At 43.3% G+C, this 14,726-nt stretch overlaps 1 protein-coding gene across 2 annotated transcripts in view; it reads right to left on the reverse strand.

Moving 5' to 3' along the window:
* ABCC9 (ATP binding cassette subfamily C member 9) overlaps positions 1–14,726 on the reverse strand; it is a 144,391-nt gene that overhangs the window by 15,978 nt on the left and 113,687 nt on the right. For both annotated transcript variants that reach the window (XM_075004630.1, XM_075004625.1), the window contains exons 31-36: positions 13,450–13,551; positions 8,330–8,450; positions 7,099–7,229; positions 5,498–5,576; positions 912–1,020; positions 566–669 (exon numbers count right to left, since the gene is read on the reverse strand). In XM_075004630.1, coding sequence (XP_074860731.1) covers positions 566–669; positions 912–1,020; positions 5,498–5,576; positions 7,099–7,229; positions 8,330–8,450; positions 13,450–13,551 — 646 coding nt within the window. The remainder of the gene's footprint in view (positions 1–565; positions 670–911; positions 1,021–5,497; positions 5,577–7,098; positions 7,230–8,329; positions 8,451–13,449; positions 13,552–14,726) is intronic.

The raw sequence follows: 14,726 nt of genomic DNA on the forward strand, positions 1-14,726 counted from the left end.
GAGAGAGGGAGTAGGAGGGGAAGAGGAGTAAATCAAGATAGCTGCATCCATTCCCTCTGCTCCTGGTTAGCAAGAGGAGGCAAGAGATAAGCAAGCAGTATCCTTATTCAAAACACAGTGGGGGAGGGGAGGCTTCAGTCCTTTTGCCCCCCCCTCCTCTAGTGGTGCCCTTGCTACAAGACCGTTCTAAAAGCTTTTAACCCTTTGACAACAGGTCCCTCACCCCACCTCTTGATGTGTCACATCACTGTTTCACTGAAATAAGTCAAAGGCTAAAACACCACTCAGCAGCACAGAATGCACATTCTCTCTGGTATACTGTTGGAATACTCATCAGGGTTCAAATCCTAGAAGGTATTTAAGTGTCTAATGTTAAGCATCTAACTACATCTTAGGATCTGGGCCCAAGTGCTTGCCATCTATTATAGGGAGACTCAAAGTACCGAATGCATTGTCTGACAGAGAGACATTAAGCAGTCCAACAGTTTCTCTGTATTTATATAGTTATGGCTCTTTTTTATGGATCAGCATAGACTCATGGATACTTGGCTTTATTTAGACATACCAAGACCTCCTGGCAATGATTTGACCATGTTCTTCAGCTGAGCAATCTCCAGAGCTTCCCAAAGCCTATCATCCGTGCACTTGCACTCTGGATCCAAATTAAAGCTGCAAAGGAGAGAGTGACAAAAATCCAGAAATTATTGTTCTATTCCAGCATGCTGGTCTACTCCCAGGCCACATTGTGGCTTTATGTTATTGGAGCTCTATGAGAAGATTGTGGAACCAGCAATAGGCATTTAAGGTCCCTCCCCTTGCATTTCACCATACCCCATAGCTACTTCCGTGGTCTTATCTCCCAGGCATGCCCCTGCAACCCTGTAAGTTGTACAGTGAGAATCAACACCTACCGAATGGAACCACTGAAGAGTATGGGGTCTTGGAGAATAATCGAGAGCCTGGACCGGAGGGTGTGCAGGGGCAGTTTACAGATGTCTATTCCGTCAATCACAATCCTCCCTGTTTGAAGTAACACACAAAACAAGGACACCACAGGCATCATCCTATTTGTAAGATGAGAAGATGATGTAAGGAAAGATTAAACATAACTGTCTGAGCCTATGTGCCTTCAGCTATTTTTGGTTCTACCCACACGTGGAAGGTGATCATATATAATAACACAACCTGGAGGAAAACAGGCAGAATAATAGCCAGACACTGTTGCCTCTTTCTTTCTTTTGTCTTCCCTTCTTTTTTTTTCCTTTTTCCCCTAAAGAACATATTATGCTTCTGTGCTGCATGATTGATGAAGCCATTAAAAGGATAATTTACTGTGAACACCTTCGGATCTCCAGCCAACTAGAGGATGAGAGAACAAGAGCAGCCAATGTAGTTTTTGTATTTTGGCCTCTTCTGGGCCCACTGACTTTAGCTGGAGTAGGACTGGGGCCTTTGTTTCAAATTTATGCCTGTTTACTTTGTGCAGCGCACTCAAGTAGCCATAACGTGAAATATCAAAGCACACGCAGAGCTTCGGAAAGATTTATCTACACGGAATGACTTTTTCATAGGAGGTAGCTGAGTAAATTAAAAACATGCCCAGCTTTCAGGAATTTTATTCCCATTAGTGTCAGCTTCCATAGATCAGTGTCGTCTAAGTATAACGTAAGAGATGAATTACAATGCACATTGTTCAGCTATGCTCTACGAGTGATGGGAACAATTGTATTAATCACCCTGCAGCCCTGGCAAGCCAGATAAAGAAGCAGCATGTAACAACTGGAATGCTCACTAACGTAAAGGGTATTTCGCCACCGCCTTGAATCAGTGAGTGTATTGCTTTCATTTGGAAAGCAGCCACACGGTGTGGCAACCTTTGGTATTTAGAGGAAAAAAATAATGAATTACAGGCGAAGTTGTTAGGGGCTGCTCTGCAAACAGGAAAGGAGGAGAAGCACCTCTCCCCTTAAGTCCATGCACTGCAGTCAGGTACAAGGGGAATCCTTGAGCTTCGCAGAGCACAGGACCTATGGAGATCAGGTGGGTGCACAGAATGGACTCAGATGAGGGATGCGGCCATCCGTCTCCATCTGCATTTGTACTGGGAAGCCCCAATAGGGCCATTTACTCTGTGATGCACAATTTCTCCATGAGCTTGTGTGTTGCTCCGGGCTGCACCCAACATGGGGATAGGCTTGAAGTGAACCCATTAGCCCCATCGCTACAGTTAGGGCTCCGTGTTTGCCACAGAGGTTACAGAAGTCACGGACTCTGTGGCTTCCAGTGACTTCTGCAGGTGCCAGTGTGACTGACGCAGGACAAGGCAGTGCTGGGGACAGCAATACTGGCTACTGCTGGAGTGGCTCCTCAGCCAGCCTGGCAACCCCAGGAAGCTGGCCTCAGAGACCAGCTGAACAGCAGCTGATGCAGCTGGTCCCAAGGACTGCAGGATCAGCTGCTGGTCCCCGACCCCTCCCCCCCAGGAAGAGTCCCCTGAGGGCTCCACCCACCTCACAGCTGGTGCTGCAGGCTTCCCTCAAGATTCATTTAGGATATGTATGGACAGGTCACGGCCATGATTTTGTGTTTCTTGCCCATGACCTGGCCATGACTTTTACAAAAAGTATCAGTGGTTAAATTGTAGCCTTACTAACAGTTAGAAAAAACAGATCTCACCCAGGCTGTGACAAATGAACAGAAATTCTAACTCCAAAATACCTGTGCCATTTCCAGTTTCCATCCTCTTGTAGTTTGAAAAACATACAAGACTGTATCCTGCAAGGTGCTGAGTGCTTTGGCCCTGACCCGAAGCACATGCTTAACTTACCTGCAATGGGATCATTCCCATGTGTAGAGTTCACTGGCACTCGGATTTCTTCCACAGTGTTTAAAATCTGATTATCTTACACTTTCAGTGGGACAAAATTAGATCACTAGCCTTGAGCTGTGGCACCATCAACTTAACCCTCTCTGCCTCCTCACATGCAAAATAGGGAGTGTGGGATGCAGGAAACAGGCTCTTGGGAGTGGGGGGAAGACTCTGGGGAGGTCTGGAAGAATAACAGAGGAAATGGAGAGTCCTGGCGGTCCTGTCTGGAGATAGGCAGAGAAGAGATAGGGAGAGGAGTAAGGGGATATTAGGGCAGAATGCCAGGGAAAAGAGTGAGGGTGGGTGAAAGAAGCGAGCTCCCAAAGAAGAAGAGAAAGCTGGGGGCCCTTGGTGGGACAGATGAGTCAGTGAAGAATACAGGTGAGTGTAAAGAAATAATAGAACGAGGAAGCAAGATGGAAACAGAGGAGGAAATCATGGCTCCACTGAAGTCAACCAGAGCTCTGCCAACAATTGAATGAAGAAGTGGGAGCAAAGGGACCAGACAGAATGTAACATGAGAAAGAGAGATGGAGAAATACTGGAGAGTAAATGGAGACTATGGAGGAGTTGAGCATATATGAAAAGAAAGTCAATGCTTTCCAAAGATAGGAAAATCAGAGATGCAGGGAGAGTGGAAAAGGAAAGAGAGATGGAAAGGAGCTATCAGAAAGATGGAGAGGAAAAGATGGGCATAAAACTGAACTGTAGAATCATAGAATTCTAGGGCTGGAAGGGACCTCAGGAGGTCCCCCTGCCTAAAGCAGGATCTACCCCAACCAAATCATCCCAGGCATGACTGTGTAAAGCTGGGACTTTAAAACCTGTAGGGATGGAGATTCCACCACCTCTCTTGGTAAGGCATTCCAGTGCTTCCCCGCCCCCATGGTGAAATAGTTTTTCCTCATATCCAATCTACTCCGCTCCTTCTGTAACTTCAGACCACTGCTCCTTGTTCTGCTGTCTGTCGCCACTGAGAACAGTGTCTCTCCAACCCCTTTAGAGTCCCCTTTCAGGAAGCTGAAGGCTGCTATCAAATCGACCCTCACTCTTCCCTTCTGCAAACTAAATAAGCCCAAATTCCTCAGCTTCTCCTCATAGGTCATGCACTCCAACCCCTTAACCATTTTCGTTGCCCTCCACTGAACCCACTCCACTGCATCCACATCCTTTCTACACTGGGGGGCCCAGAACTGGATACAATACTCCAGATGTGGCCTCACCAGTGCTGAGTAGAGGGGAATAATAAATTCTCTAGATCTGCTGGAAATGCCTCTCCGAATGCATCCCAATGGCTACGTCTACACGTGCACCCAACTTCGAAATAGCTTATTTCGATGTTGCGACATCGAAATAGGCTATTTCGATGAATAACGTCTACACGTCCTCCAGGGCTGGCAACGTCGATGTTCAACTTCGACGTTGCTCAGCCCAACATCGAAATAGGCACAGCGAGGGAACGTCTACACGCCAAAGTAGCACACATCGAAATAAGGGAGCCAGGCACAGCTGCAGACAGGGTCACGGGGCGGACTCAACAGCAAGTCGCTCCCTTAAAGGGCCCCTCCCAGACACACTTTCATTAAACAGTGCAAGATACACAGAGCCAACAACTAGTTGCAGACCCTGTATATGCAGCACGGACCCCCAGCTGCAGCAGCAGCAGCCAGAAGCCCTGGGCTAAGGGCTGCTGCCCACGGTGACCACAGAGCCCCGCAAGGGCTGGAGAGAGAGTATCTCTCAACCCCCCAGCTGATGGCCGCCATGGAGGACCCCGCTATTTCGATGTTGCGGGACGCGGATCGTCTACACGTCCCTACTTCGATGTTGAACGTCGAAGTAGGGCGCTATTCCCATCCCCTCATGGGGTTAGCGACTTCGACGTCTCGCCGCCTAACGTCGATTTCAACTTCGAAATAGCGCCCAACACGTGTAGACGTGACGGGCGCTATTTCGAAGTTACTGCCGCTACTTCGAAGTAGCGTGCACGTGTAGACGCAGCTAATATGCTGTTAGCCTTCTTGGCTACAAGGGCACACTGTTTACTCATATCCAGCCTCTTATCCACTGTAATCCCCAGGTTCTTAAAATTAAGAGCATCTGATTTATTTATCTTTCCATATCTGACTGGATTTCACAGGCAGGCATTCCAGATACACAATCACATCTGGGCAGAAAGGATGGACTGCCTTTAGAGTGAGAGTACAGTAAAAGATAAATATTGAGGAACTGCATTTACTGAACACCCATTTCTGTTTTACTCACGCTGAACCAGGTTCCTTGAGGTCTATTCTGTGGGGAAAAATCTATAGGCACCAGACAATTTTGTATTTTCTCTTCCCACCTAGACACAGTACAGTATTCTTTCAGCCCACCAAACAAGGACCTAGCATCAGAATCCGTGATGAGTTGAGCACTTCCTGCAGAATTGAATGCTGCTGTCCAGAGGTGCTCTGCAATTTGAAGGCGTGGGCATTACACACCTGAGCCCAACAAGTGTTTTGAGAGGACAGAAAGCCTAGACATAAACCTTAAATCTGCTTGCTGGCTTCTGAAGACAAGGAATGGGAAATGGGACAGCAGCTTCATAGCTACTCTTGATTCTAGTGAGGCTCCATAACAACTCACCATCAAATATGTCTACCATTCTGAAGAAAGCCAAAGACAGTGATGATTTTCCACTGCCAGTGCGACCACAGATCCCAACCTGCAAACAAAGGAAACTGTCATTGCTTGGAAGCCCCTGAGGAGGAGTGAACTACAAACTAAACTCAGAGGCCCAGGAAGGAAATTTGAAATTTAACTCATATGGATAAAATCCCCAAACCAACTTCAAAACAATGTGACAAACATACCACGGCTCCAAAGGAGTGGGGAGAGGGCTCTCCCCCGGGCACTCCCACATGGAGCATTCGTAAGAGGTTTCCTCTAGCAGCTGGGGAGCCCATTGATGGGATAGTTATGACTGCCTTCATTGCTAACAGATCCAGTGGTGATGGTGATGGGGACATGTATGTAACTGTGGCCTCACCCTCTGTTCACCAGTGCACTTCTTCAGGGGACATCAGGAGTGAATGTGTGCTTTAAAGTCCATGGGTTTAAGGGGCTAGATATGAGCAAAGCAATACGAGAGCTCAGGGTCTAAACTGGATCGATGCTTGATCATGATGACTCTTATTCCGACACAAAGGGTTAGCTTGCCCACCAGGGCCTCGATTTAACAAGGCCCTTAAATATTGAATATTCATCTATTTAAATGTAGAAACATGCTTCAGTTCTTTGCTGCACTGGGGCCCTAGGGACTCCTCTTCTCCCCATCATAGGCAATTGAAAAGGTCAGTAGCAGATATTTATAGCCAATATAAAAGTGAAAATCCCTAATGTGCACAATAATTGTTGCTGCTGCTGTTTCAAGCATTTATAAAAATGATTATATAATAATTAATAATTTTAATATACTATACAGCATTATAATATCATATAACATTATTCTATAACACTTTCCACTTTCGGATTTCCTAAGGTATGTCTACACAGCAAAGTTGTTTTGAAATAGCAGTCGCTATTTTGAAACAGTGGATACCTTATTTTAAAATTGGTAAACCTCACTGTACAAGGAATAGTGCCTACTATGAAACACGTATTTTGAAATAGGGGCTGTGTAGGAAGAAAATAGACCTTATTTCGAAATAAGCCATAGTATGTCCAATGGCTCTATTTTGAAATAGGCTCTATTGTGCATAAACGCTGTATTTCAAAATAGCTGAGGGTTATTTTGAAATGCATTTTGTGCGTAGCTGTGCTGTTTTGTAATAAGCTATTCAGGTATAATACTGCTGCGTAGGCATAGCCCCACTGTTTTATAAATGATCATGAATATTGACATTTGCAAGGTTGCTAAGTCTAATTCAGTCTCATTTTACAAGTAAGATAAAACGTAGTATAGAGCAGTTAAATCACTTGCTCAGTGCCACACAAGAAATCGGTGATGAAGATGGAAATACATAGGTCATGGAAATACATGGAAATACATCTTAACCCTTTGCTTTTAGCTATAAGGTCATCCTTTGAGTGCAGCAAAGAATGTTGGCTTTGGTTGCACATCTATACATTTGAGTATTTTTGATCCTGTTCTTATTAATGGGCCAACTTGAGTAAGGAGTCCTCATTTTCACGAATGACAGAAGCTGCTAGAAAGATATCAGCCCTAAGTCACGATGGTAGCTCACCTTCTGTCCTGGTTTGATGTATGCCTTGACATGCTTCAGAACAGGCTTCAGGTTATTTTCGTATCGGACACACAAATTTTCAATCTTGATTTCCCCCTCTTGTGGCCAGTCTTCTGGGACTTGAGAAGGATCTGAAATATTTAGCGTAGACAAAGGCAAATGCTACCACTGAGTCACCCTCATGGCACTTCCCCTTTACTATACATCTGTTTGTAGTCACATTAGGAATCCTTTCTTTGTTCTGTTACAAATGGGCTAGGCAGAGTGGCACCTGCTGAGACCACATCCTGAACTGCTGCTGGAATCCTGGGGCGGCTGAGAATGCCAGCACAGGTACATTAGCACTAAACTTCTAGAACTTGACGCACAGGATGAGTGGCTACGTTTGTGAGGTCAGGCCTGCTGACGGGAGAGTGGCGGGCAAAGGGGATATTTGCCCCACACCCCTCGGAAACACCACAGCAGTCTTGCTCCAGCTACCTGTGGCTGTAAAGCAGTGGTGGTGCGAGGGCAGCACCATGGTCCAGGTGGTGCTGAGTGCTGACTGCTCTTGGCCCCACCCTCGCACTCTTGGCCCCTACAGGATGTTGCGTCGTGCCCGCCTTCCATATCGCCCTGGAGCCTGCAGCAGGTGTTGGCACTGCTGTGTGAGGTTCTCTCCGTGTCATTTAAAGAACATTTAGAAACAGTGGCAGCTTAGCTACTGGGCCAGTGGGGCTCACACCCAGCGGCTCCTACATATTGGGGCACCTCCACTCCCTGACCTGCTCCAGCCACCTGGTGCTCCTGCTGGGAAGCAGGTTAGGAGAATAAGGGCTTTTCCTGCTCTGTCTGCCTGGCACTCCTGAATGCGAGTAAGGTAAGAAACTACACACTGAACCTGCTCCCCAAGAGGAGCACTAGACAGGTGAGGGAAGTCCCATGCCCCTAGCACAACAGTGCCAGGTGGGAGAATGGGATGGGGCAAGCCCCAGTTTCCTGATCCCATTTCCCCATCAGAAGTGTTGGGGTGGAATATGGGGGATGGCAAGTGGTTGGGGTTGGGGGAAGGAGCCCCCATTTGCTCTGTCCCAGGGCTCCAAAAACAACCTAATCCACCTCAATATGCATATGAGGACAGAATCGGGCCCCAAATCTCTGGTTTTTGCATGATCATGAATGAAAGAAATGCAGTGGGCTGGCTCTGATGGTACTCACAGAAAATGTGAAAAAAAGATGTATAGTACAATACCCATAGTGCCTTCATAGTTTTCAGACTCCATGGTCAGGAAGCTGTTCACTTTTTTCACAGCACCCATCTGCACTTCCAAGTCAGCTAAATTTCTTACCACCCAGTTCAGATAGTTGGTTATCTGCATCACATGACAAGAAATGGGGAAAAGCTTCAAACACAATTTGTCTGGTAATTGTTACACTGTTGGATAGAGTTTTGGCATGGTTGAAGAAGGCTTGGGCCTGATTTCCTGCAGAGGGCCTACTTTCAATGGTGTTACCCCAGGCTACAATTAGTACAAATGCATGCTAAATCACGCTCTTTTTCTCCATTTTTTCCATCCCACCCTTCACATTAATGTATCGTGGCCCAGTCATTTAGCGTTCAGCATTGCTCTCCCTGTTTTGAGACACAGAAGCATTTTACTGGCAGCATTTTAAAAGCTGTACACTGATTTTAAGCACATGTCCCAGCTTTCAGTACTTGAAGAAACCTTACATTGGACAGCTAAAATCTGAGGAAAATAAAAGCAGTGTCTGCATCTGAAAAAGTTGTTTTCAATAATTTGTCCAGGCCACTAATCAATGGTAGAATTAAGAATAAACAGTTCCAAATCCTGGTCTTAAAAATCACTAAGGCAAAGGTTCTCAAATGCAGATTTTCCCCTCAATTTTTTTATGAAAATGATATTTTTATTTTTCATAAGAATTTTTTTTTTTAATTTTTCATGAGAATTTTTCAGGTATTTATAAAAATAAATCAATTTTTGTATTTTTGGAAACTGAAAACTGATTTTTGCGGGGGAGATAAATTCAATAACCCTGTCTCCGCCGCCCAAATTGTCAACAAAAATAGAAACTTTTTCATGAAAATTTCCAAGTATGACCACTGGGAGAAAGAAAGGAGAGCTACAGAGACCTGAATTGCTTATGCCTCATTCTAGCCATCAAAAAGTACACAGGATCTGCCAAACTCCCACCATGTGAGATCAGATTTGAGGAACATTTGAAGATGCATGTCAAAAAATATCTTGGCAAACATATATTTGGATGTCTTCACACATAGGCAAACCAGATATTGGCTTCCCATTGCAACATGGATGGACAAATATGGAATAGTCTTCAAGGGCCTAAGGGCATGCGAGCTTCTAGAAATTCCCTAGCTTTAGCCTAGACCAGTAGAGGTTGCTGCACAATCAGCTGTGTCTGTTTTCAGAACTATCTTTCCTATACTCTCATGATCATATGATGAACAGCCTGATGTTTGTGATGTTGACTAGAAATGTCACCAGTGCCATTACATTTCAATGAGACCTGAAGCAATTTATTATTAGATTTTATTTTAACCAATAGACTGTTGTGATGTTTTAGAGTGACAAAGAAATCTGATTTTATGCCTTGAATTAATACACAAACATATTAAACCAACAGTGGTTGTTTTAGCATGTTGATGGTTTCTTTGCTTCCCCTAATTGCTCTGGTAACAGCACCATTTGACAGCTCTACATCATACTTCAACTTAAAGAAAACATGATAAGGTTTAAAATGATGTGTGATGTTCATGTGTATAGAGAGAGTGCATTTAATCAACCAAATCTATGGTGTCATCTGCTTGACTTCTAAGGAACAGATTGTTGGAGTTGCACTACTTCCTTAATATACTAGTCTTTTTGCTTTTAGCAATGTCACATACTATTTTGTTTGGTGCAATGCTACATATAGTCTTGCTTTCTGCAAAAAATGCCAGTAGCATACCAATATTTTCTGTAACACATTATGTTCAGGTAAGATTCCTAATGCAAAAGATAAAAACAACAGCAACAGAAATTTTAAAAGGTGAATAAAACTTAATATTATAGCATTCAATAATACAGCTTTAGAAATTAAAATAAAAATATTAAATCCCTCCAAGATCATATGTTGGGGAGGGGGAACAGTTTAAACTAGTTTTTAGAAGTAGTCAAATAAGAAGACTATGCCTTGTTCGTAGACTATTTTTCCAAAAATGTGACTTGCAATTCAGTTTGGTCATATTCAAGTTATTGTGTTTTTCCATCAATATTTATATAACTAACTTCTGTTTACACATGAGCTATTATTTGAGTGAATACAGTCAACTCTTTCATATCTGGCATTCTATCATCCAGAACTCTCAAATAACCAACATTTTAACCATAAGAAAAATTTAGTTGCATTTTCCCTAAGTACAGTATAGTGAAAGTAAATACAAATAAATACAGCAAATACAATATAGGTTTACGGTTTACAATAGTCCTGTTGTTGGTAAATAAATAACACTGCACACATTCTTGTTTGTTAATATCTAATCTTGTTCTTTAGTGTTATGCATTGCTAGGTATACCTCTCTATTATCCAGAATATTTGAATATCTGGCAACATCCGGTCCTGGGGCTGCAGGTATGAAAGAGTTTACTCTACATGCATTGAAGCATGAGCATGATATATTGTTGGTTACACGTTTATCACTGCAACTCTATTTATGCAAGAGTAGACCTCACTGGGACGAGCTCTGCCTAACTGATGGGCTGAGGAGAACTAAGAAACTAATTAGCCCATTAGGCCAGAGATAGAAAAGGCACAGGAAGGGAATGCGAGAGGGGAAGGAGAAAGAGTGAATGTTTGTGTGTACATAGGAATATATGTACACATACACATGCTTGCATGCACATATGCCTTCTCGTGCTCTCTATCAGAAGCTGAGGTCTTCGCACGGCTGTAGGTGTAAGGCAGTAGATTGTGCCCGGGTAGTTGAAAAAAATATTGCAAATAAATGGCATGGAATGTGTTAGTAACCAAAGGTCCTCTGAGCCATTAGTGGGCTTGAACAGAGGCAAGAGCAAGCCAGCCATGCCTAAAGTTATTTGCGCATTGATATTTTTTGTACTTCACAATTTAGAAAATTTCAGCGCTCCAGGCAAAGGTGAGAAAACAATACCAAGTCATTTAGGTGAATTTATGCTTAGCAAAGAATGAATAAATAAGAAGCTAAGGTTTATAAAGGGGCTGTGTAAGGCCAGGGTGTCACATCCACATTGAGGTGCTTAAATAAGTAGCTTGACCTCAGTAGAAGCTGCTGGGTTTGTTTGACAATTAGGCCACTTATTTAGAGGCCTCAATACAGTTGAAGGAACTGAACTTCAGGTGTTCATTTCCATAGAGCTAAATTCACAGGCTGTGAAATGATCCCATGAACTATCAAAAGTGGGGAAATACTTTGTAGTTCACTTGCAAATAGAAAAGAGGGATCAATCTGCCACATAAAAAGTTTTTTATGAATCAGTCACTCAATTTCTCCTATTTTCCACTGGACAAACATTGTTACAAGTAATCAAGAGATGGAGTTTTATAGTAATCACTTCATAATGACATTGTGAAATAAGTTTTAATGTCACTCAAGAGTCTTCAGCGGTAAGGCAAAATAATAGAATAATTAACAGAGATAGGAAGAAGGCATTCTCTTGCTATTTACAAACCCAGCTCCATGCTCAGCTTTCTAGGCTGGAGGTTTACTGTGTTTACAGACAAATGTACTGCTTGGGGAAATATAAATTGCAATCCTAATGATGACAGATTTGATATAAAAGCCTGGCATCCAGGGAACTTTGCATTTCATTTGAATCCGCCTCAGGGTTGTGTAATCACCAGAAACTTGGATGCTTCCATGCTTTTGGAAGGGTCTGGGGGTATGATTATGAGCAACGAAGGAAGCAGCAGGATGAGCACTTTACTTTCAACCACTTCCAAGCATCATCACCACTGGGCTCCCAAACAGAGACAACTGAAAACCTATCAAGTTAGGGAGCTAACTACTGAACCACCTCCAAAGTTTTGCAAGTGATACCCTAAGGCATAACAGGTTAGAGATACTTTTTTTTTATATGTCCTTAAATAATCTTAAACTTGGGTTACCAGCTGACTCTTTCCCATCTGTTTGCATGCATGGCACTAATACAAAGTATTTATAAAACTTAAACATACATCTCAGAGCTTCTTTGTCAACTAAACAGCATTAGAAAGAATCTTCTGAAGGTGCCATTAATGTAACATGTTGGGGGCAGATCCAGGGCAACTGGTGAGCCCTCTTTTTGCCGATACGGCAATAAAAAGAGATTTAAAGTTGCCTTTAAGACAGTCGCTAAGAAGTCCCATGCTGACAGTTCAGACTAGTCTCCCTCCAACCATCAAGCCATGTCCTGGTACTAGACCTATACCCATTTTTTCTCCACTCCAGTTGAATCCCAGCCATGTTCCTTAACACTCATGCTACATAACTGGCACACTGTCGTTTGCTTCCTACCACCCCATTCATGAGACTCTTCCTCCTCCTATGGTCTATTTCCTAATCACCTCCATTTATTTGTTAATTATTTTTCTGATCACCACTGTAGGAACTCCCACCCTAAACTTGTGACATACCTTGGGCATCTGTGACAATTTTTCAAAAATACATCTGTCGCTCCAGATTACATTAAAAAAACAATAACCTCACTAGAACAAAAATGAATCAACCTCTCCATCTTACAGGAACTCTGGTCCAAGGCATAGTTGCTTTCTCACTCTGCACAAAAACATCTGATCACTCCATCTCCAGCTCTCGAGACTCCAAATCCAGCCATGTTTCTGTGTCAGGACTCATTTTCAGAATTGGACACACAAGACTCAGCATTTGGTAGGTTATCAAAAGGTGGAGACAATACATCTCTAATCCTAATTCACCTCAAATTTGCCAGCAATTTTTGCACCTTGATTATGCCACTGACTTCGCAAAACCTGTTGGATCATCATTCACAACAGGTTTCACAGTTCACAACTTTAACCACATGGTGTAATGCAAAACAAAGGGCAGAAAGGAGTCTAATATGCACTTTTAACTTTCTTTCTATCCATGGGGGCACATGGGGCCTGGGAATCGTTTTGGTTTATTAAATTGGCTCAGAAAATCTGAAGCAAGTCCAAGATGTCCTGAACTCGCTCAGCTCTGGCTGGCATCCATTATTTCCAAAATTGTTTCTTTCAAGATTAAGAGAAATTGGACGATAACTGTGTATATGTATTTTTAAACTATCATAAGCCAAGTAGGTTGGTCTCAGGTTTCTTGATGTTTGTTTTGATACGTACCGTCAGTGCGTACAGGAGACCCAGCCCCAGAAGCCCAGAATCAGGCTTGTAGGTGATGGAAGTAACAGCTGCAGTAAGAACGATACAAGCACCCAAATAGTCCTAAAAGGGGAGAAAGGAAGAAAAAGATAGCTCCCATAAAACAAGTTGGATTAATATACAGTGACAAGACAAAGCCTTATAATATCATAAAACAGCTTCTGTGCTTCCCTCGTTATTGGTTCAGACATTGAAGTTTTCAGAAGGGATCAGCCACGGTTAATGACCAAATTGACACACTTTGAAGGAGACTGATATTCAGAGGACAAGTGATAAGCATTTTCTGTAAATTGGACCTATTTAAGGTGTTGCAAATTAGACATCAAAAAGCAGGTATTCAAAATGACTAGTCACTTAAACGTCCTTCCTCTTTGGAAAATCCTGTCCATCATAAAAATGACACTCAACACTGACACCCCCTTTTGTCCTAATCCCCCAGCAGAGTTTTGACCCCAAACAGGCAGACGTGCTAGAGACTTCATGAAGAGTACTAGGGACTTCGCTATTGATATTGTTTGTATGTGGAAGTTGCTCAATTACCAGAGCGAGGAGCACTCCTATAAAAACAGGGAGAGAGACAGAGAGAGAGATAGGTAGAATAAATGAGTTATTTTATAATGCAGCATATAGGCTAAAGTTTGTACTTTTCCATTTGCTGATAGAAATAGAGGTTGAACCTCTTTAGTCCAGCACTCTCTCGTCCAGCAAACTCTGTAATCCAGCATGATTTTAATTAGCTGGACAACCACTTATTATGGATGTGGCCAAGTTTCCCGCGGTCCCATAAAGTTTGCTTACGGCCACCAGTCCTGGCTCTCAGTGTTCTGTGCTGTTACTTAGCTGTAATGTACCCCTAAATGTCTTCTAAGAGCCCAGTAAGCACTGGAAGTGTTGGTAACATGCTAGAAAACATTGACTTCTTGTCGTCCGGAAAATTCTCTTGTCTGGCACTGGTCAGGTCCTGAGAGTGCTGGACAAGAGAGGTTCAACCTGTACTTCACCCCAAAGGTGCAGCCTTTCTGTTTTGTAGAATTCAAGACATTTAGGCTACGTCTACATGTGAAGCCTACATCGAAGTAGCTTATTTCGAAGTAGCGACATCGAAATAGGCTATTTCGATGAATAACATCTACATGTCCTCCAGGGCTGGCAACATCGACGTTCAACATCGACGTTGCGCAGCACCACATCGAAATAGGCGCTGTGAGGGAACGTCTACACGCCAAAGTAGCACACAT

This window comes from Carettochelys insculpta, chromosome 1 (assembly GCF_033958435.1).
Source record: "Carettochelys insculpta isolate YL-2023 chromosome 1, ASM3395843v1, whole genome shotgun sequence".
NCBI classification, from domain to species: domain Eukaryota; kingdom Metazoa; phylum Chordata; order Testudines; family Carettochelyidae; genus Carettochelys; species Carettochelys insculpta.